This window comes from Limanda limanda, chromosome 23, assembly GCF_963576545.1.
Source record: "Limanda limanda chromosome 23, fLimLim1.1, whole genome shotgun sequence".
Lineage (NCBI taxonomy): Eukaryota > Metazoa > Chordata > Actinopteri > Pleuronectiformes > Pleuronectidae > Limanda > Limanda limanda.
In genome coordinates, this window is record NC_083658.1 from 1,003,618 (window position 1) to 1,025,483 (window position 21,866).

The 21,866-nt window shown below is 47.4% G+C and overlaps 4 protein-coding genes across 4 annotated transcripts in view; 1 reads left to right on the top strand and 3 right to left on the bottom strand.

Annotated features, from left to right (window-relative positions):
• Positions 1 to 8,710, bottom strand: part of spega (striated muscle enriched protein kinase a) — a 34,440-nt gene extending 25,730 nt beyond the window's left edge. Inside the window, exon 1 of the mRNA XM_061067163.1 lies at positions 8,335 to 8,710. Within this exon, the coding sequence (XP_060923146.1) occupies positions 8,335 to 8,710 (376 nt within the window). The remainder of the gene's footprint in view (positions 1 to 8,334) is intronic.
• Positions 8,711 to 12,807: 4,097 nt separating this feature from the next.
• On the bottom strand, positions 12,808 to 14,939 carry LOC132996802 (zinc finger protein RFP-like). Its single transcript, XM_061067164.1, has 2 exons — positions 14,875 to 14,939; positions 12,808 to 14,791 (listed from the first exon to the last, which is right to left on the bottom strand). The coding sequence occupies exon 2, from the start codon at positions 14,787 to 14,789 to the stop codon at positions 13,149 to 13,151; it is 1,641 nt and encodes a 546-aa protein (XP_060923147.1). The 5' UTR covers positions 14,790 to 14,791; positions 14,875 to 14,939; the 3' UTR covers positions 12,808 to 13,148.
• A 1,729-nt stretch (positions 14,940 to 16,668) lies between these two features.
• On the top strand, positions 16,669 to 18,004 carry inha (inhibin subunit alpha). The gene is made up of 2 exons (XM_061067334.1): positions 16,669 to 16,960; positions 17,280 to 18,004. The coding sequence occupies exons 1-2, from the start codon at positions 16,669 to 16,671 to the stop codon at positions 18,002 to 18,004; spliced, it is 1,017 nt and encodes a 338-aa protein (XP_060923317.1).
• A 1,743-nt stretch (positions 18,005 to 19,747) lies between these two features.
• On the bottom strand, positions 19,748 to 21,571 carry LOC132996763 (gap junction gamma-1 protein-like). Its single transcript, XM_061067116.1, has 4 exons — positions 21,329 to 21,571; positions 21,023 to 21,251; positions 20,266 to 20,946; positions 19,748 to 19,841 (listed from the first exon to the last, which is right to left on the bottom strand). Exons 1-4 carry the CDS (start codon positions 21,566 to 21,568, stop codon positions 19,828 to 19,830), a joined length of 1,164 nt encoding a protein of 387 aa, XP_060923099.1. The 5' UTR covers positions 21,569 to 21,571; the 3' UTR covers positions 19,748 to 19,827.
• Positions 21,572 to 21,866: the final 295 nt, after the last annotated feature.

Consider the following 21,866-nt stretch of genomic DNA (forward strand, 5'->3'; position numbering starts at 1 on the left):
GGGAGCTGTCATGTCGTCCATCTTTATTAACAGATATATATTTTAAGAACTAAACAATCGTGAGGCAGAGTCGGACTTTAGATTCTAGTCTTTAACTTCACTTCCTGCGACCATCAGCCCCTGATCACTGGGGTGAGACTTCTTGTTTTTAGGAAATGAATCTGACCAAAGGCTCCATGTTACATAAAGTGTTTGATCTTATCTCTTAAAGAAGAAGATCTGTGTTTCATGTTCTGCTGAGGAAGCAGTCGAGGAAACTGCTCCTCGGACAATCTGTCAATCAGCACCAAGGAGAGCTCCTCCGAGTGACTCACTGCTCTGCAGAGGAAAGTGGAGAGACTCGTTTCCTCTTTTCTTCCATCCTTCCCTAACCTCCTTCTCTCGCCTCCTTCCCTCGCCTCCTTCCCTAACCTCCTTCTCTCGCCTCCTTCCCTCGCCTCCTTCCCTCGCCACCTTCCCTCGCCTCTTTCCCTCGTCCTCTTCCCTCACCACCTTCCCTTGCCACCTTCCCTCGCCTCCTTCTCTCGCCTCCTTCCCTCGCCTCCTTCCCTCGCCTCCTTCTCTCGCCACCTTACTCGCCACCTTCCCTCGCTCCCTTCCCTCGCCACCTGTCCTCGCCTCCTTCCCTCGTCCCCTCACCTCCTTCTCTCGCCTCCATCCCTCGCCCCTTCTCTTGCCTCCTTCCTTCCAATCCTTCCCTCGCCTCCTTCCCTCACCTCCTTCCCTCACTTCCTTCCCTCGCCTCCTTCCCTCGCCACCTTCCCTCACCTCCTTCCCTCGCCACCTTCCCTCTTCCCCTTCCCTCGCCTCCTTCCCTCGACTCCTTCCCTCTTCCCCTTCTCTTGCCACCTTCCCTCGCCTCCTTCCCTCACCACCTTCCCTGGCCTCCTTCCCTTGCCTCCTTCCCTTGTTGGATTAACTGTTGCCTGGTGGAATCTGTAGTTTGACAGACTCCAGCTCAAGCGTCCAACACAATGTCGTGATCTCCATTGTTTCGGCCTCTATAATATCAGCAGAGCCCAGCAACACGCCCCCCCTACTTCGGATTTTGGCAAATACTTCAAAAGAATCAGAATTCAGTGAGTACCAATCCAAGTCCGATGATTCCAACAAATGGAAGGAAACATCTCGGGGGTTTGGTATCGCTGCCGAGCTCCGAGCAGGAGAAGCGTCCTGTGCCTGGCTGCTCTGGCTGCTCTGGTTCTCATGTGTAGCCCACTGACACACTTTCCACAGGCTCCCAATGTGTGAACCTGCTCTATGAATTACTTATCAAGCTGAAGAACGCTCTGCCAGCTCCAGATGCATATTTCAGAGTCACAGAATGTGCACGGCCAACCGGAGGCAGCAGGACTTTGGGTTCTTTGATGTAAAAGGAGATTGTTATTTAGGTTTTTGAGGTTCAGTGAGACTTTCAGTCAATTATCTACATTTCTTATGATCTACTGTAATAAAACACGACTTCCTCCCGGGCAACCAGAGTTTACTTTCTTTGTGAGCTTGACCTGATTTGCCCTCGACAAACAAACCTATCCATACTTTCTCATTTCCTGCAGGCAAGGCTGTTTTTAATATGTTCCCTAAAACCACTCTTCACCGTTCTGGTGCATCACGTTATCAGAGAGCGGGTGTGGCGTGACATCCCAAAATATAATAATCTACAAGTCCAAATGACAAACTGCAAATATACAGAAAATGATCCTCATCGTATCATCAAATTCAAATGTTCCTTCCTCACCTGAAATCTTTTCTTGGACCAGATTTTCTTCATCTTCACGAAACACTTCCTGTCAAATGTGTGAGATTACCTGTGGCTCAGGACAACATCACGAAACCCAAAACCTCCAAAACCTCCAAAAGCCCAAAAGCCCAGGGTGTGGCGGTGGTGAGGAAAAGACAAATCTCAATTCAGAAGAAGAGGATGGATGCTGTGTGTGAGCGAGCGGGGGGGTGGGGGTGGGGGGGGTGAGGGGGGGTTATTCTCCGGTCCGGCAGCAAGACGGAGAGAGAGAACGGACGAGCGAGCGAGGAGGCTAATAAAGCAGAGCCAGGTGTCTTTGTGCCTGAGAGAGAATCCGCTGATGTGAACAGCCGCTCTGACGTCGACGCCTCCTTCAGAGGAGGAGCTCTCTGGTTCGTCCACCCCCCCCTCCTCCTCCTCCTCCTCCTCCTCCTCTCAATCCCAACCAGAGGAGGTGGGGGTGGGAAGGGGAGGGCTGTGTTGGTCCTGATTGCAGTGATGAGAGTCGGGAATAAAAAAGAGGAAGAGGAGGAGGAGGAGGAAGAGGAGGAGGAGGAGGAGGAGGAGGAGGAGGAGGAGGAGGAGGAGGAGGAGGAGGAGGAGGAGGAGGAGGAGGAGGAAGAGGAGGAGGAGGAGGAGGAAGAGGAGGAGGAAGAAGAAAACAACTGGCTTCAGCAGAGCGAATTGACTTTCCTTTCTCCTCCTGAGCTGCGAGCGACAAAAGCGCAAGACGGAGGCGAGAGACTCGGGGGGGAGGAAGAGGGAGAGATGAAAGGATGGAGGGGCTGAAATGGATATTAAAGGGGGAGTGGGGGAGTTGGGGGGGGAATATATCTTTCTCAGAGTCATTCATGTGCAAAGCCTCCAGAGCACAATATTATTCTGTCACCTCGACCTCTCAGTGAATTCTCCGGTGTGTTTTCAGAACAAATCAATTATTAATCTGCGTCCGAGTCCGTGAGCTGCCCCCCCGACAGCCAGGGGCGTGTCCGTGAGCTTTAACCAGTGAGGGTCCAGGTTACTGCCCCCCCGACTGCCAGGGGCCAACACACAGATTAAAGCACATCGATGGAGGAGAATCTTCTGGGGACCACGACAAGCAGCAGCTACAGCTCAAACCAATAATAATAATAATAATACAAACTGATTTTTCATCAAACATTGAACCAGAAACTGTTTAGTTTTGGACATTTAAACCAAAATCTATGAGCTGAAAAATGCTTCTTCACATTTATTTGTTTCATTTGGACCAAAACTTTCACATTTCAGCCAAAATCACAACGGAGAGATTTACTCCTTCGTCCTCAAATCATCTGATCCTCACTTCATTCCAACACAGAGGCCTGAGCAAGTCCCTCAAACGTTCTCCTTCTCGTCTGATGTGTTGAGAGACGTGATGAGAATGTGTAACCTCCTCCTCCTCTTCCTCCTCCTCCTCCTCCTCCTCCTCCTCCTCCTCCTCCTCCTCCTCCTCCTCCTCCTCCTCCTCCTCCTCCTCTTCCTCCTCCTCCTCCTCCTCCTCCTCCTCCTCCTCCTCCTCCTCCTCCTCCTCCTCCTCCTCCTCCTCCTCCTCCTCCTCCTCCTCCTCCTCCTCCTCCTCACACTCTGACACATGTTAATTGTTCTTCCAGACACATCTGTGCTCCCTTGCACCTCCTCCGTCAAACTGATCTAAAAATAACCTCCAGCAGACCCAGATCTCTTTCTCCAGCTGATAACCCAGAATCCTCGGGTGCGTGTCATCACGTCTTCCCGGCGTCCGCTCGCCACATGGCGTTTAGTCTGGCTAAGTGAGGCATGTTAGAGTTTATGACCCGTAAACACAGAATCAATACTCGTGAGATCTCCTCCTGGATTTTGAATCTTGTCGTTTGAAGAGGATTATCACTTCCCTTGATTCCTCCAGAAATAGATTTAAATGTAAACATGAAACTGTTTCACTGAAACCAGCAGTTTTCAGTTTATATTGTTATCTGAACAAACCTCCCTCTCTTCCTCAGCCCTCGCTTGCTCGCCCGCCTCCTCCATCCATCACCAGTGAGAGGAATGCGCCGGAGCAGAAAGTGCAGCGGTCGATAGCGGTGCTTTGTGCGTGATACGGGATACACCCCCGAGGAACAGTTCAAACGCCCGCGGATCGATACACCATCATAACACCAGACTCCACGAGCATCAGGCTCCTCTGAGAGGCCGGAGGCAGAGCGTCCATCTCACGCTGCTGGGAAATCTACGCTCACTAAAAGCCAGAAGGACTCGGCTTCAAGCATCTCACAGATCATCAGAGATCTCAGAGATCTTCAGGCACTAAGAGAAGAAGGTTTGATTCTGTTCATGTCTCATCTCTCATGTCTGGTTGGTTTCAGGGATCAGGAAGCAACCGTCTGAACCGAGTGAGAAGGTGAAACATCTGCAGCTGAATCCGTTCGACCTGAAGACTCTGAATCTGCAGAACCTCCGGCCTGATGGAGATCACAGACAGCAGATGAGCAGCACCAGGACCTGGACCCGGTGCACGAGGGACCACGCTACTCTAATTATCTTAAACAACAAAGGAGTGAGCAGACGTCCAGAGAGCAGATTGATTATGTGACTGTGGAGCAGGCCTGACGGATGCCTTCCTGGCTACAGCTTCATCAGCAGAGAGTCTGGAATCATCTCCTCCCGGAGGGAAACAGGTTCTGCTGCTGTTACACCACCACACTGCTCACTGGGTTTCTGCTTCACCAGTTAGAGCAGGTTTACTCTGTGAAACCATAACATCTGCTCCGGGAGAGAAATGAAACCTGTTATTGTTCACTAGGATTTCCTGTGACCTCTGGTGACCTTGTAGAGATAATGAACTTCTTGTAAAGTCTAAAAAAGTAAAGCAGAATACTCTGGATCCCTGAGTTCTTGGAGCTTTTGCTGAGTTCTGCATCTGCACCATAAAGAACCCGCTCTCCTTGAAACGCCACCGAACAGTCTCAGAAGTGAATGTGGGCGGCGCCACGTGGCCCGAGCTCAGGTGGTGGTTTGTAAATCCATTATCACAGCGGCCAATGTTGACAGTCACACTGCAACCTGATCCTAGCACCTAATCCTGACCAAATCCCCCGAGGGTTCCTGTGGATGACTGTGCACCGGAGGGATGGAACACAAACACATCCTGCGCCAGAGCAAACACCGGGAGGAGCGGCGCCGGCTTCAGCCTCAACGTGTTGCCTCAGCTGCCTCCTGAGAGCGGAGGACCTCATTAATCCTACTGTAACTTTAATCCACTCCCACGTAATATTCAGAGAATGTGAAATCATCAAGCAGCTACAGATTATCTCTGCTGCGGCGGCGTGGAGGCCGTCCTGACACGCTGGAGCGGGTCGATACGAGGTGGCGAGAGCAGGAACGCCACGTCGGGGGTGAACTCTCAAATCAGCTTCAGGTTCAACTGCAGCACATTCCTCTGTATGAATGTATAAAGATTCAGGATCATTAGCTTCTCTCTCTATTGACATATTTTGGATTTGGTTTTATTATTTTATTTTGTTGACTTTTTGTGCTTCGGACTTAACAGGACTAAGGATGCTCTTTGGAACAAGCACCTTGAGGAGATCTCGTTTATTTATCTTTCAAATTTCTTAACATTGTGTTTTTCAACGTATTCCTCAGATAATAAGTCGTAGATCTGGGTGTGAATGGAATTTGGTGCAGATCCAAATAAAAGATGCAGTGAAATGAAATGAGGTTTCATCCAGGGTCAGTTGGACCATGAATTCTCTGAGTGATTGAGTGCATTTGAATTCACGGAGCAGATATTTACAGTATTTCAAACCGCTGGGTTCTGCAGAGAGAGTCCAGCTCCATGTGATAACTCGTGCTTCCTCCCTGACAAAGCGCTTCCCACCAGCAGCTCCCACTCACCTCTCATCCTCCTGCTTCTCTTCCCACTCACTCCTTCCCCAACGCTCCTCAAAGCTCTGCGTGCATCCAGCAGCTCCTTCCGCAACATGGCTCCTGTCTCTGCTTCTGTACGTTTGACTTCTGCGCAAAATAACTTCTGGAGAGTGCGAGTCTTTTATGGAGTCTTCTCCGTGGAGACGCTCCGGTGGAAGCGACAGAACCTCCTCCAGGCTTCACCTTCCTCTCGGCCCATGTCCCTGTTTCTTCTCTCTCCGTCTTCCCCCAGTTCTCCCGGACTATGGCTGCCAACTACACCCGTCTATTTCCAGTCCTGCATAGTACAACCCCCCCCCCCAGTCGTACTGTACGTCCCCTCTGCACCCCCTTTCAGTCGGCCCCCCCCCCTCGTTATAGCAGGAGATTAAACCCGCGGCTGCACAGACACCGGACGACCTTCCCTGTCCTCTGGGGTTCTGTCCTGTTGGACTCGCCGCAGGTTTGAAACCCTAGAACCAGGCAGACATGTTGTGAGACATCGTTAGTGATACAATGAGGGACAAGGAGACAGTTACAGCTGAGGACAGGTCGTCTTAATATCACTTATTATTCACCTGCTGCATCTATTAGATTCATATTCCCTGTGTGGACGGCTCCTGCAGCTTGTTAACACACAGAACCTCCAGAGGGGAACGTGGGTTCTCACACAAAGGTCAGTTCTCCACGGTTCTCCAGTGTCACAGAATGTAATGAGGATGTTTACTGGAATCTGTTTACTGAGGGCGGAGCTTAAAGGATCTAATTAATACGACACTGGATGTATTTCACCCTTTAAGACTTTTAATCATGACTCCTGGGAGCAGCTTCAGCTCATCTTCTGTTCGGTCTGGTTGTCGACATCAATCCTTCGTTATCAGATGTTTGAATGAATAACTGGTTCATCCTCTGAGGATCCTGAACCTTCTCCCCGGTTATCTGATGAACGTCTTGTCTGGGAGATTCACTTCCTGCGTCACAGTCCCAGCGATGATGTCACCTCGCAGCTGTAAATACCCCCGGTGACGACGTGCTGTTTCCATCAGCGTGCGTGTGCAGGAGGTAGATAGTGAAACGCTGGACGCCACAGGTCGATAGAGTCGTCTGGACGTGTGACACAGCACCACGCTGGCCTCTGATTGGTCTGATATCTTAAAGTGACACACCTGTCTGACTCAGAAGCAGCCAGAACGGCCTTTAATATTAACCACACACACACACACAGACACACACATGGGCAGTGACACACACTAACACTCTGTCCTCCATCCACCACCACAATAGCACCCCGCCCCCCCCTCCTCTCGCTTTCATCACGCTGACCATGATTGAGTGTGACAGCGCCGCGTCTTGACCGTGGCGAAGCTATAATTATCTGTGATGTCTGCTGGTGCAATCGGAGAAGGGGGGCCGGCGGCGTCCACACATCACTGGAGCATGAGCCCTGTGGTCGGCACGGCACATACCAGGGCCGTAAATAACCACAAGGAGGGGGGGGTAGGGGGGGGGGAGAGGAGGTCAGAGAGATAGTGCAACGGCTCAGACTCACGGAAAAAAGTACAGGATTGTGTTTGTTGTTCATAAAAACAATAAAATGAATCCTGGAAACAGACAGTGCTGCAAGTGGTAAAACGCTGGGAAGGAAACTCATCATTTTTAATATTCTCCTTTCTAAGTTATGTTAATGTGCACATGCAAATTCCTGAGAACAAGTTCTTTCAATGCATTCGCCTGAGGAGTAAATATTTAAGGTTGAGCAGCAATGCAAAGGCCTCTTTCATTCTTTCACTAAGTGTAAAATCCTCTTTTTTGTAACTTACGTTTCCAGTTCTGCTCATAGAGAAATAAGTCATATAACTGATATCACAAATAGATGGAATTGAAACTGTAACAGGAGAGAAATGTAAAAATGGAGCAAAGAGGAAAAAGGGTTGTTAGATATATTTTGCAGAGAAGAGAAGAAAAGAGGAGAAGGATGAAAAGGAAAGAGCAGAAATAGGTTTTGGGGACTAAACGTGTTGATTGAGGCCGAGCTGACGTGAGGAGGTGAAAAGCAGGAGGTGAAAAGCAGGAGGTGAAAAGCAGGAGGTGAAGAGCAGGAGGCGAAAAGCAGGAGGTGAAAAGCAGGAGGTGAAAAGCAGGAGGTGAAGAGCAGGAGGTGAAAAGCAGGAGGTGAAAAGCAGGAGGTGAAAAGCAGGAGGTGAAAAGCAGGAGGTGAAAAGCAGGAGGTGAAAAGCAGGAGGTGAAAAGCAGGAGGTGAAAAGCAGGAGGTGAAAAGCAGGAGGTGCCGAGTGGTTCACCAGCTGCAGCGTGCGGATCAGCTCCTCGTGTGAGAGCTCGACTTTCTCCAGCGGCCGAGGCGACGAGGATCAAACACACGCTGCACAACAATGACCTCACCGCGAGCCGCATTCTGTCGCTCACACCGTGACGCAAACCGGTCGGGGGGGAAATTACACCAGAGAACGCTTCACCAGATTCACACCGAGGTTTTTACCATGAAACAGATGAAGAGCTCACTCACAAAGAACCAAGAGGAACCTAAAATAACAGGAAAGGAAATCTGTTTGTCTGCTAACATATAAGAGGCAGGGGGTGTGGCCTATGCAGGATCCAGCCACCAGGGGGCGATCACTGCCTTCGCTTTAAAGGAGGGATGATGCTTAAAAGAAGAAAATGAAGGTTACCTTCCCCGAGGTCCATGATGGCGAGCACGGTGCTGCAGCTGGCCTCTCCCAGCTCGTTGGACGCCACGCAGGTGTACACGCCGGCGTCGCTGATGCGGCAGTCCCGGATCCACAGCCCCCCCGAGTCCTGGGCTTCCGATGGAGGCAGGACTTCCTCGTTGTGGTACCAGCTGAGCGTCGCTTTGGGGAATCCTCCCACCGACACTCGGAGGCGGATGTCGCAGCCGGTTCCCACGGCGGCCTTACGGAGCTTACGCTTGAACACTGGTGGTGCTGGTTCTGGAGGTGTGTCCTCCAGGACTGGGACCACATGGTCCTCTGTGGTCCCCTTGGAAGGGACGTCCAGACCGGGACAGGAACCAGGGACGTTGGCCATCTTGTCTTTCTTCAGGGACGTTTTATACGGTTATTGGCGGCCTGGTGGGACGGAGGCGGTTTGACCTGGGCTGCTGCACCGGGGCCTGAAACCAACACAAAACATAAATCACTTCAACTTTACAACCTTCCTCATAAACGAGCTCACCAGGAGAAAGACAGACTTACAGTTATATGAATAAAGCTGATTTATAAACTGTCAACACGGCATCTTAATCACAGACACTGGCAAGTTGCATTCTGGGAAGTGTAGGACCCAAGAAGCCAAGATATGACTGAATCTTCAGGATGTGCTGATCCAAGAGGTGAAGACTTCATTATGAAACATGACAGGAAGCTGCTGGTTGCTGTTATTAAACTGAAACTGCAGCCAGGGGTGTTTTAAATTGTGTAATGTTATAAAAGTCTATTATTCTGTAAATGTAGGGAACCGTTCCCAAGTGTTTGTTGTCTAAACTTAGAAACAGTCGTCCTGTTGTGTTTCTGTGAACTGACGAGTCACAACAACAGGAAGGAAATAACTGGAACGTCACAATTAATAATCACAGGAAACATCTGGATTTGCCTCGTTTGCTAATTGATAATATTCCACTAATACGCCTGAAATCGAGTTCATCCAACAATAGAAAGAAATGAACGTTACCTCTGGAATCCCTTTGGACATCCCCGCAAAGTCCGAGTTAACGTAACAGGATCCATGGAGCAGAATCTTTCATCTCAAATCATTTGCTGAAGCCCGAGTGTCTCCGTGTCCTTTGGATCCAGAGCGAGCCGGAGGTGTAAGTCCAGCGGAGATCATGTAGCATTAGCAGCCTGAGCCGTGGCCCCTCCAGCAACCTGAGCCCGGAGCAGAGTGACAGGGACAGGGAGGAAGCGCCCGGGCCTCCTGCTCCACAGCAGCCGCTCCACTAATGAACTTTGAGGAGTTATTTAAGAAAACAGACTTTAAATGAAGCTCTTGAAGCAGCTCGTGGTGGAGGTCTCCTCTCGCTCCTGCCTCCCCCGTCTCTCTCTCTCTCTGCGTCAGACAGACTCGCTCAGGTTCAGAACGACAGCTGCACGGACACAGATAGGTCACATTTCTCAGGCTGCCATGTATGACCTACACACACACACACACACACACAGACACACACACACACACACAACCTTTGGATAGTGTTATCAATGTTATCAACCAAAGTGCGTGTGAGACAGTTGGAGCTGCTATAAAAAGAAAGTCTAAGAATAAAGTCAGGATTCAGAGACTCATTTAATTATAGAGCAGTGACATAACAATAGAATTAAACAGAACCTGCTGCAGGAAAGACATTAAAATACCATGTTTGATATTTTAGTTTGTGTATTTTGTAACCTTTTTAATTGATCTCTTAATTGCTCTTTGAATCATTGTTATAATTTGTATTTTCCTGTGCATGAAACCTACCAGGTGAGTGATTTTGAGAAGGAGCCAGACGAGCTCCACCTCCTGACATGATGGAGCCGTTGCTGTGGCAACAGGTGCTGAAAGATTTTAGGTCTGTCGCCAAATTTTGTGATAATTAAATAATTAAATCTGGATTAAAGCCGAAAGGGAATAAAGCCGAGATGCTGGAGCCACGGTGACCCAATGGTGAGAATATATAATGTATGTTTCATATTTTAAATTTGTCCTCGGGTGAAAGAATTAAAGAATGTGAACATTTCCATCCAGAGCAAAAAAACATAATTTCTGTGATAGTTTCTGTTTAAATTGTGGATTGTGATTTGCAGTAAATCCAAATTTAGTTTTCCTTAATTTTCCCTTCATCAACATTATCATTAGTTGAAATTAGTGGAGCATTAAACTCACTTTATCAGTTTATATTATCAGGAGAAGAATTTAATTTAATTTGATTTCATCAGGTGAGGCACTATTCTACCGCCCTCTACTGGTAGAAACAAGATGGTGCTGTCAGCCTGAGGTGTTCAGCTTCACTGCTGCTCGACGCCTTCTCGAGTTTCACATGTAGAATCCATGTTTATATCGATTATGAATGTGCTAAATATTAATAAACATAACCTATAACCACCCAGTGAATGAACATGTGCAGGGCGGTCCTCCCAGTCGGCTCAGGTCAAACTTCTGGAAACTTCTGCAAAACAAAAACACAGTTAAGTTTGTATAATTGTTTGATTTCAGTTCATGAGCATTAAACTCATTATAAAGTCTTATTAACACATTAAAACTCCTCCATCAGCTGAAATAAAATCTGTGTATTTTCACACATAAATCACAAATCAAGAATATGTTATATGTTATATTATATATCTGCTGCACCTGCTAGCTTGTCATTGTGCTAGCAAGCTAACGTTAGCAGAGCTGTGTCACAGACATTATTGTCTATTTCCTACTTGTGTCAGTTATAAGAGGATAAAACCTGATAAACATGTCAAATACAGATAAATATAAAGTATAAATTATGTGTAAATCACCTGTTTCTCATTTAAAGACAGCTGCTGTCTGTGGAGCTAGCACAGCCTATGCTAACAACGTAGCCTGAAGCTCAAGCATCTAATATACATTATATATCTGCTGCACCTGCTAGCTTGTTATTGTGTTATCAAGCTAACGCTAGCAGAGTTGTGTCTCCTTCCTACTTGTGTTACTTATAGAAAGATTAAACCTGATAAACATGTCAAATACAGATAAATATAAAGTATAAATTATGTGTAAATCACCTGTTTCTCATTTAAAGACAGCTGCTGTCTGTTGAGCTAGCACAGCTGATGCTAACAACGTAGCCTGAAGCTCAAGCAGCTAAAATGTGTTTTATTACTTTCACGTATTTAACTTATTGTGACATGTGACTAAAACATGTTAGAGATAAACATGATAGAAAAGGAACAGAGGAGGTAAATCCAGTAGATCTCACCTGAAGGTTGTTGGTTCTCTTCTATCGTCTACAGCAGGGGTTTTCAACCGGGGGTCCGCGGCCCCCTGGTGGTCCGCGACGGCATTGCAGGAGGTCCGCAAAATTTGCTTTGATATTTCAACACATTTCCAGATTACTCTTGAATATCGTGAAAAATATCTAAAATAAGAACAATATGTCTAAAATAATAAAAAAGGTGCTGGTGATCATGAGGTTAAACTTAAGTAGGCCTCAATTGTTCGTGTGATATTGTATGATTATCATTTGTGACATATTCTGCATTACTTTGTCATCTTCCCTCTTCAGTTGTAGCCCCAGTTTATGTTGATTGTTATTAATCACCGTTACTTTAACGTTCTCTCAACATGTCAGCTACATGTCTGTACATTTAAGTCATGAACGTTATATATTGATGTACATATGGTTCTGAGATGCAGTACAACTACAAACTGCATTTTTATTTTGTTTTCAATTCTTAAGCACTGAAAATCCACCGTTTTTGTTGTTTTTTCACAGTAGATTTGGTTGAGGTTTTTAAATAAAACCAACACGGAAAACCAAATGTTAAAACTTCCTTAGGCACGCGCGTGCGTAGGCACATCAGTGGGCCACGGATGACTCTCTAGTCAGAACAGCCCCTGGGACAAAACCAGTTGAAAACCCCTGTCATAGGAGACACAAAAACGTCCGATACATCTTACAAATTCGGTTCCTCACAGGGGTCGACAACCCGCGGCTCTGGAGCCTCATGCGAACAGGGGCTTACTTGTTGGTGCTGTTTATTCAGTTTAACAAGAAAACACGACATGTCTCCAGCTCAGACCAGAGGAGTCAGTTCTGTCTAAAGACAACATGATATTTGAGATTGAATACGGCCCAGTGGGTCTCCGAGGGTTAACAGTAGACATCTGCAGAAATAAAGTTTATTATTTATAAATATGAATTAAAAACGTTTACAGTTTAGCAAATTTTCCACGATCATTGAGACGGATCTCTTGTAATAAGATGTAGTTTAGACCCCTTAACATTTATCTCAGTGCAAAATACTGAACCTGTGATCTGCTCCAAACACTGGAACCTCGGACTGTAATCCTACGAGTAGTGTGATGTGTAGAGGAACTGCTTTAGTCTTTAATATATAAATCCAGCTGAGCTGTGACATGAAAGAATGACACAACAGAATCTGTATATATTCAGTTTATTATGTAAATATTTCAACGACAGTAAACCTTACCATTCTTATATAAAAGGATCAGACAGTAACAATAACTAGAAACATGCATGGGTCCATACATTTTTTCCAGATTTATATGGGGTCCCTGTGACCTTTGACCAATGTAATTCATCAATAGATCTTTGATTCAAAATGATAAATAATCAACATTTTCTCATTTGTTGTTCTGTGAGGCTACCATGACCTTTGACCTTTGGCTACCAGATTCTAACCAGTTCATCCTGGATTCCAAGTGAATGTTTGTACCGAATTTGTAGAAATTCTCACTTGACTTTCATGGGTTTCACGTTCTCCAGAATGGGACGGATGGACTAGTGAGTTTGAGGTACAGGTGTAATGATGAGAGGGGCGGAGTTTGTACCATTATCATTCCACAGAGGGCAGAAGTACGGATAAAGTTTCTCTGTAAAGCAGCAGCCTGTGATACAACCGATGAGTGATTTAGAGTCTGCATTGTAAAAAGACACCTCACCTTTGTTGTAGTCTACAAAGACGCCCACCTTCTGAAGCTCTTCTTTCAATATTTTACCTTCTGAGTCTGCAGTTGTTTTATATTTGCCCTCAATCAATGCAAAGCACCAATATCCATTTTCAACTGACCGACCCAGCCCGTTATTTCTCTCCACCGACTCCCTGACCACGCCAACGATCCAACGTATCTTTCCTTTCACCTGCACCTCAAAGTAAAACTTCCCTGTCATGAATCCCTCTTTTGCCAAAACCTCACAACATGCATAAAACCTCTTTGGATTGTCTTTAACTTTGTCCTTTTTAATGATGCCTTCTTCTGTAACTTGTTTTCCGTCTTTGCTTATGACAAGTGAGCTATATGCAGTGTCGGGGTCAAGGGTCAAGTCGACCGCGTGCTCTCTCATTCTTTTCATTCTTTTCATTTTGATCTCAGGAATCTCTTCCATTATTTCCTCGACTCTCTGTTTCAGCCGAGTCAGGTGACCTCGCGTTGCCTGGAGAGACAGGTCAGGGCTGAGGTCTGTGTCGGGACAGCTCTCGTGTGGAGGTTTGGACAAGGTCAGGAAGCTCTGGAGGAAGTGATAGTGATCCTGTGACTGTGACAGATGTTCCAGCTGACTGCTTCGGCTCTTGAGCTCAGTCACTTCCCTCCTCAGTTCTTTGAGAAACTCTTCACCCTTTTGCTTTATTCCTCTGTGCCTCTGCTGGATCTCCTCAACGAGCTCGGCCTGGCTCGCCTGAATGGACTGGATCAACTCGGTGAACACCTGCACGGCGGCTTGTTCCTCTTTTTCAGAATCTACCCGGCTGACATCGAGTAATTCTTCAACCTCTGCTATCTTCTCAATTCGTGTCTGTATCATCTTCTGCATGTTTGCCTGTGCCTCGTCTTTTGTTGACGCCACTTTTTCATATTGCTCCTCCAGGGGGACGGCCTTGTGACCCTTGTGATCAGCTTTCAGACACAGGACGCATATGAAGGCCTGCTCCTTCAAGCAGTACAGCTCGGTCATCTTGTTGTGTGTCTTGCACATCCTGTCGTCCAGATTCTTCACTGGCTCTAATAACGTGTGACCTTTGAGCCCAGCAACTCTCCGATGCGGCTCCAGGTGTGACTCACAGAAAGAAGTCAGACACGTCAGGCAAGATTTAACGGCCTTTTCTTTTATCTCAGAGCAGATGTCACAAAGAACAACAACAGCAGGAAGCTGTGGGCCTGGAGTCGAGGCTTTGACTTGAACCAACTTCTTAAACTCATCAGCTAACTCTGAGATGAAAGTGTTGACTTGAAGTTCAGGTCTTGTGGAGAATTCCCGTTTGCACATGGGACACTGGCAAGTGTCTCCGCTGTCCCAGTACGTGTGGAGACATGAGCTGCAGAAGTTGTGTCCACAGTGGATCGAGACTGGGTCTGTGAACACGTCCAGACAGATGGAACACAGTAACCTCTCCTCTGACAGCAGAGAGCTGGCTGAAGCCATATCTGGACAAACACATGGGAGGCAGTTATAACTCATATCTGTGCTGAATAATCTGTTATAGATTTAATGGAAGGTTTAAATTTACCTTTGAAGTTTGCGAGGTTTAGAAGCAGCAGCTTGAAGTGACGAGCAAACTGTAACTTTCCTCCTTGAGTTTCATTTCAGCTTGATGACGCTGGTGATGGCCCCTCCCCTGCTGCTCTGCTCCACTTCCTGGTTTTGTTTAACTCTTTCCACTCTGGTCACATTGAAGAAAACCCATGCAAGTGGACAAAACACATGCAGGTGGAAAACCTCTTCATCAAATTCACAACACAACACTACACAACATATCACAGAAACGCTCAGCAATACAGAAAACGACAATGGAAATGTTTCCAGAGGACAGCTAAAAGTGATGGACACTGATGTCATAGGACAGGGGTTTTCAACCAGGGGTCTAAATGTTAAATTTAAATCTAAATCTAAATGTTAAATCTAAATGTTAAATCTAAATCTAAATGTTAAATTAAAATTTAAATCTAAATGTTAAATCTAAATGTTAAATTTAAATCTAAATGTTAAATTTAAATCTAAATGTTAAATCTGAATCTAAATCTAAATCTAAATGTTAAATCTAAATCTAAATTTAAATCTAAATGTTAAATCTAAATCTAAATGTTAAATCTTAATATAAATGTTAAATCTAAATGTTAAATCTAAATCTAAATGTTAAATCTAAGTTTCGGGTGAAACTAAATATTTAACTAATATGCAAATTCAAATGCCGGTAACAGGAAGTAACAAACTAAGAGCTCCCCCTTGTGGCTGCCTATAGTGGCTACAGGTAATAAGTCCCGCATCCTTCATAAAAGTGACACTAAAAACTCAAAGTACTCTTCAAATAAAGTTTCTCCAAACGTGTTTGTTATTTTATGTAGTTAATATAACGACAAACAGCACCCCATACAGTACAACTACAAACTGCATTTTAAGTTTGTTTTCAATTTAAAGCACTTAAAAAATCAACCATTTTTGTTGTTTTTTCACAAATTTTTCTAGATTTGTTTGAGGTTTTTAAATAGAACCAACATGGAAAACCAAATGTTAAAACTTCCTTTGGCACGCGCGTGCGTAGGCACATCAGTGGGCCGCGGATTACTTTCTAGTCAGAATGGTCCCTGGGACAAAACCAGTTGAAAACCCCTGAATTAGCTCATAAGAGGAATGTGCTCATGTGGCAGAGGTTTGAATTTGACCACATATTGTGTCACAGTTAAGGTTTCTATTATTTCAGTTTTATAAATGAAATGTCCCTCAACCCAGGATTCAAACCCCCGGGTCACAACGAGCAGCACAGCATCATGTGATCTGTGATTTTATAAAACTAACTCCAGTGTGAAAATCAGCTGTGGTTAATCCCTGAAAATAAAAAAATGTCCTTATGCAGAATCACAATCTGAAAGAAATATTAAATTCAATAAAAGAGGCTCACGGCCGTTTCCCTCAGACAAAGACTTTGTGTTCAGTGTGAAAACAGGTGTGAGGATTACAGCTGCAGGAGAAATGTTTCAGATCATATCCAGCACCCAGGACTAAACCCCCCCCTGTGCTGTGCATTAATAATTCACATGTACGTGCCAGTGACGTGAAGCCTCCTGCTCCAGAATAAAGTGACTCTGCAGAAATCACAAGGAGACGTTTCCCTGGATTCTGTGTGAACCTCCGAGAGCAGATGTGAGATCCCGGGAGCCAAGGTCGTCCTGTGCTATCTCCCGATTGTGAGCTGGCAAACAGAGTTTCTCTCTCAGACTCCGACAGCTGCAGAGACAACAAGTCCACGTCTCAGTGAGTCTCTCAGGAGGGATCGTCTTCTGAACCAGCAGGAGCTCTGGGAGTCATGGTGCCTCTGGTCCTGGTTCCTCTGTGGTTCCTCAGTCTGGGTGGAAGCTTCCGGGCCGAGGAGCTGCCCAGGGAGGCCGTGCTGTCCTGGTTCGGAGGTCGGGTTCTGGAGGGTCTCGGGCTGGAGGAGCCTCCCCTGGCCTCGGCGCTGGGCCCGGAAGTGGACCCGGCCCAGCAGGGGGGGCCGAGACCCCTCCACACGAGACCCCCGAGGAGCAGGAGAACCTGGGAGGACCACCGGACCCGTCCCACCCAGGACAAGGCTCAGATTATCCTCTTCCCCAGTTCTGGTGAGAAGCTTCTACCTACGTCTGCTTTTGGATCCTGAAATTCAAGAAGTGTGATTGTGCTAAAGAATGAATCTTCTTGTTTTCAGTGAGAGATTATGGGATAGAAGTTTTATTATTATACTGGATGTTTGAGCCAAAAACTGAGATTGAGCAACTTCTGGAAATATGTGTTTAAAGGGGATTTAACATTTCATATTGAATCTGGACCAAAGTCTCATGAAACTATCGAGTCTTTATCATAAAGGACGAAGGACAAAAGACGAATGACATTCCAATAGAAAATGGGCGACTCAGTTTTCTCTCTGATTTGACCTTTCAGACTCGTCATGTGACCCAGAATCCAACAGCAGCCACTTCCTGTATTACTTCCAGCCGTCGCTGAGTGACCAGGAGGCCGTGGTGACCGCCGCCCACTTCTGGTTCTACGCCGGCGAAGGAACCAACATGTCCGCTCCGCTCTTCATCCTCACCTCGGCGCCGCAGCTTCTCCAGGCCGCGGCGGCCCCGGCCCAGAGGACGCCGGACGGGTGGACCACCTACGACCTGGAGGGGCCGGCGCTGACCTCTGTGGCTCGGGGTCCCTTCGTCCTCCAGGTCCGCTGTCCGGCCTGCGAGTGCCACGCCCACCAACCGGACAAGACGCCCTTCCTTGACCTGCACGCTCAGCCACGCGCTCGGGTCAGATCTCGCCGCCACGCGCCGCTCAACGTCCCGTGGTCGCCCTCGGCCATCGACCTGCTGCAGCGCCCCTCGGTGGAGAGACCGGAGCACAGCGACTGCCAGCGGGCGCACGTGGAGATCAGCTTCCAGGAGCTGGGCTGGGACAACTGGATCGTCCAGCCCACCTCGCTGACCTTCTACTACTGCCACGGGAACTGCTCGGCCGGGGATCGAACCGCCGGCGCGCTGGGCATCCGGCAGTGCTGCGCCCCGGTGCCGGGCAGCATGAGGTCGCTGAGGATCACCACCACGTCCGACGGAGGATTCTCCTTCAAGTACGAGACGCTGCCCAACATTATACCTGAAGAGTGTACTTGTACCTGAAGGGCAAAGGTCAAAGGTCGAGTGCACACAAGGAGCTTTGTCTTTATCCCAGGGTTGGTTGTGTGTTTTATTTGTTTGAACAGTTAATACACAAATAATCACCACACTCTACACAACTCATATTCTGGTCTTTCATTTCCTGTGTGCATTGCATTGTGGGAAGTGTCCATCAACAGCACAGGTAAAAAAAAAGCTTTGTTATTATCAAATGTTATTTTGTAATTTGCATTACTTCTCTTTTTACTTCACTTAGTTTTCATGTTTATTGTTCTTGGATGTTAAAGTTAAATTAAAGGCTGCATGGTGTTGTTTCCTCTCACCTGTGGAGGGCGCTGTTTGCCAACATTTAAACTGCAACGTCACGTTCTGATGTTATTTGATCTGCAGCTTTTTTCTATAATAAATCACTGGTTTCAACATGGAGGTGAATTGTGATCTGTGAACTCTACACAGTTATGAACCAGGTTTTGACTTTAATAACTTGGAGATTAAAGATAAAACCTGGAGGAAATTACAAACACACACAAGACGAAACCTTCTCGATCAAATATATTTATTTACTCTGAAGACAAAATAATCTCTACAGTTACAAAAACTACAAAACTTGCAATAGAAAAGGAACAAGTATAAACCGCTGACGTACAATATTCAACATGAAATGTCGGAACCTTGAGAAAAGTAGCAGAACTGGAAGTGAGATGAAAACAAGGAACAGCATCAAACAGCTGCTTTGGCAAAGTGTTCTTTGGAGTCTTCCAGCCACAGATCATAAAACCAACAAACAATAAACTCTGCACGAACAACGAAAGCTACAGAAGAAGAAGAGAGAGAGAGAGAGAGTGGGAGCTGGTGTGTGTTTACATGGCAGCGTGTCGGCAGCTGTCCTCCTCTCCAGGACGCACCGCGGCCTCTCGCTGCCGCGGCAGAGGAGGAGCAGCGCTGCCGTGCAGGATGGAAAATGTGCCTCACCAAAGAAGAATGTAAATTTCAAAAGACAAGGATGGAGGTTTGACTGTGGACAGTAGCCGTGGAGACAGATGTTTCCAGCCGCTTCGCTAAGAGAAATGAAATTAACGTTTAACTGTAACGGAGAACAATGTAAATCGGTTTATATCTGGAGGAATTAAAGGATCAGCAAACACGTCCTAATAAACTACTCATCTACAGATCTGGTGTCTTAAAAAAAAAAAAAAAGGTATTATTGAATATTTGAAATGATTGTACAAAAAAAAAATGATTCTCTTCCATAAAGAATTCAAGCATTTCCCAGGTAAACATTTTTTGGCAGATTGGAGTAAACACGGAGGCTTCAAATATCTTTTCTGAAATGGTTTGGCTTCACTAATCCTGAACATCTGATCTGGTTAGTGCTGCTCTACAGAGGGGGGGGGGGGGGGGGGGGGCGATGAGCCTCGACAGAGTCTGAACTTTATGAAAAGCGAAAAAAAGGAGGAGTTTGGAATCTCACGTGGATCCAGGTCTGAACGGGACCCGGGGGGGGAGGGGGCGGAGCCCTGGACGCAGGCTGGCGAGCAGAGATGCGGAGATGTGGCAGGCGTTCAAGTTTACAGTCGTGGAGATGAAGCGTTTGTCACAACACAGCTGGGTCAGCGTTTCTCCCTCTTTCTTTTTTGGACTGACCCCTAATACTGAAAGGCTCAATTCTCTCATCCACACACACACACAAACAAACACACACTCACAGACACACACACGCACACTTTGGTCTCCCTCAGTGGTCTGACTGCATTCCCATATGTGCTTCCCCCATGTGTTTAAGGCCAGTAGGAATGGAAGAGCAGACTCTGAGGCAGGAAGCAGGCTCAGGCATGTAGTCCTGAGAGAGGGAGAGACAACACAGTCACTGAAACTGGATTTTAAAAACTTCTGTCCTCGCTAACACAGATTATTTCATTTCTACTTGTGAACTGGAGCTGGTGAAACCGTACAGGACACACAGGCTCAGCCCCTCGTCCACAAAGTGACTCAAAGAAAAAGTATTTTATTTAAGTTTGGGACATTTTTTTTTCTTCCACAAACTTTGCCAACAGGAGTTTTGTTTGTTTTAAAACTCGCTTTGTGGAAAGTTTGGTTTGTGAACGATTAAAAGCTGGTGATTAATGTTCTGCTGCTCGGCCGCCAGAGAGATTTCATTTGTTAGAGCGACTCCAAACAGAGAAGGACTAGAACTCATCCGAGTTAATCTGTTTACAAGCAGAAACTTTCACTTGGGTTCTAAACTCTCTCTCTCTCTCCTTTACCTTTCTCGCTGGCCTCTCCCTGCTTCTCCTGGGCGAAGTTGAGGCGGTTCTGCTCGGCGGCGCTCTGTGCCGGGGCGTTGACCTCCGGGCTGCTGCTGCGGGACGGGCTGCCCTCCTCCGCCTGGTAGGCCAGGTCCAGGTGCTGGTGCGCCAGCTTCAGGTGCCTCCTCAGCCGCTCCAGCTCCCGGGACGTGCTCGCCACGTCCCCAAAGCTCTCCCGCCCGGAGTCGGCTATGGGCGAGTGCCTCAACCCTTTTTTTAGTTTCTCCTTCTTCATGGTGGCGTGGTATCCCGGCGGCGCCGTCGGCAGGGAGCCGGGGGAGAGCGGCAGCGAGGCACGGGGGTTGAGGGTCGCTCGCCGGCGGAAGGTGTCGCGGATCCCTCCGATCCCAAGATGGAGGATCTCCAGGAGCGTGAGGAGCAGGCAGAGGAAGGACACCACGTACATCACCAGCAGGAAGATGGTCTTCTCCGTGGGGCGCGACACGAAGCAGTCCACCGTGTGCGGGCACGGCGAGCGCGTGCACACGTAGGACGGGATGACCTCGAAGCCGTACAGGATGTACTGGCCGAAGAGGAACGCCACCTCGAAGGACGAGCGCCACAGCAGCTGGCAGATGTAGACCTTCATCAGGCCGTCGCGGCTGATCCTCCTCCGGCCGTCGTGCTTCTTCTCGGCGCCTTCACACACACGAGTCACATGGTCACAGGCGAGTTGAGATCATAAGAAACAGAACATGGAGGTTAGGAAACTGACTTTTCTCTGGTTTGTCGGGTTTGTCGGGTTCGATCTCCTCAGCGATCATCGGGTCCTCCTCCCCGTTGTCCTCCGCCTCCTCGTAGTCCCGCACCGCTCCTCGGCTGACGATGGGCATCCTCCTCTTCCTCTGGGCGCCGCTGGGCCGGTACTCGCTGTCCTCCATGCGGGCGATCTTGTGCATGGCGAAGCCCAGGTACATGATGGTGGGGGTGGTGATCATGATGACCTGGAGAACACACCTGATCAGATTCACAGGTTCAAGTCTCTCGTGTTCGACGGTTGTGTTGAAAGTCTGAATCTCACCTGAAAGATCCAGAACCGAACGTGTGACAGCGGCGCGAAGGCGTCGTAGCAAACGTTCTCGCAGCCGGGCTGCTGCGTGTTGCACACGAACTTACTCTGCTCATCGTAGTAGATGGTTTCACCGCCGACCGCCGTCAGCACGATGCGGAACACGATGAGCACCGTCAGCCAGATCTTCCCCACGAAGGTGGAGTGGTTGGAGATCTCGTCCAGCAGACGGGTGAGGAAGCTCCAGCTCATGGTGCCGAGGTGAGGGGGGGGGCGAGATCAGCCCTGAGAGGAAACACACGACGGATTAAAAACGGTTTCACCACAACCAGGGAAAGTTCATTCAAAGAACGAGAAACATGGAAACTGTCTAGTTTTGTCTTTTTATGAGTAAACTGAACATTCTCTCTTATTTATAGAGAGAGAATGTTTTATAGAGCAAATGATAAATTAAAGAGAAACATTGGTTCATGATTTAATGAGCGTTTCCCTCAGAGAAGCTCAAAGCTCCACGAGCTCCAACAGTCGCCTCCGCTCAATAAATCTGCAC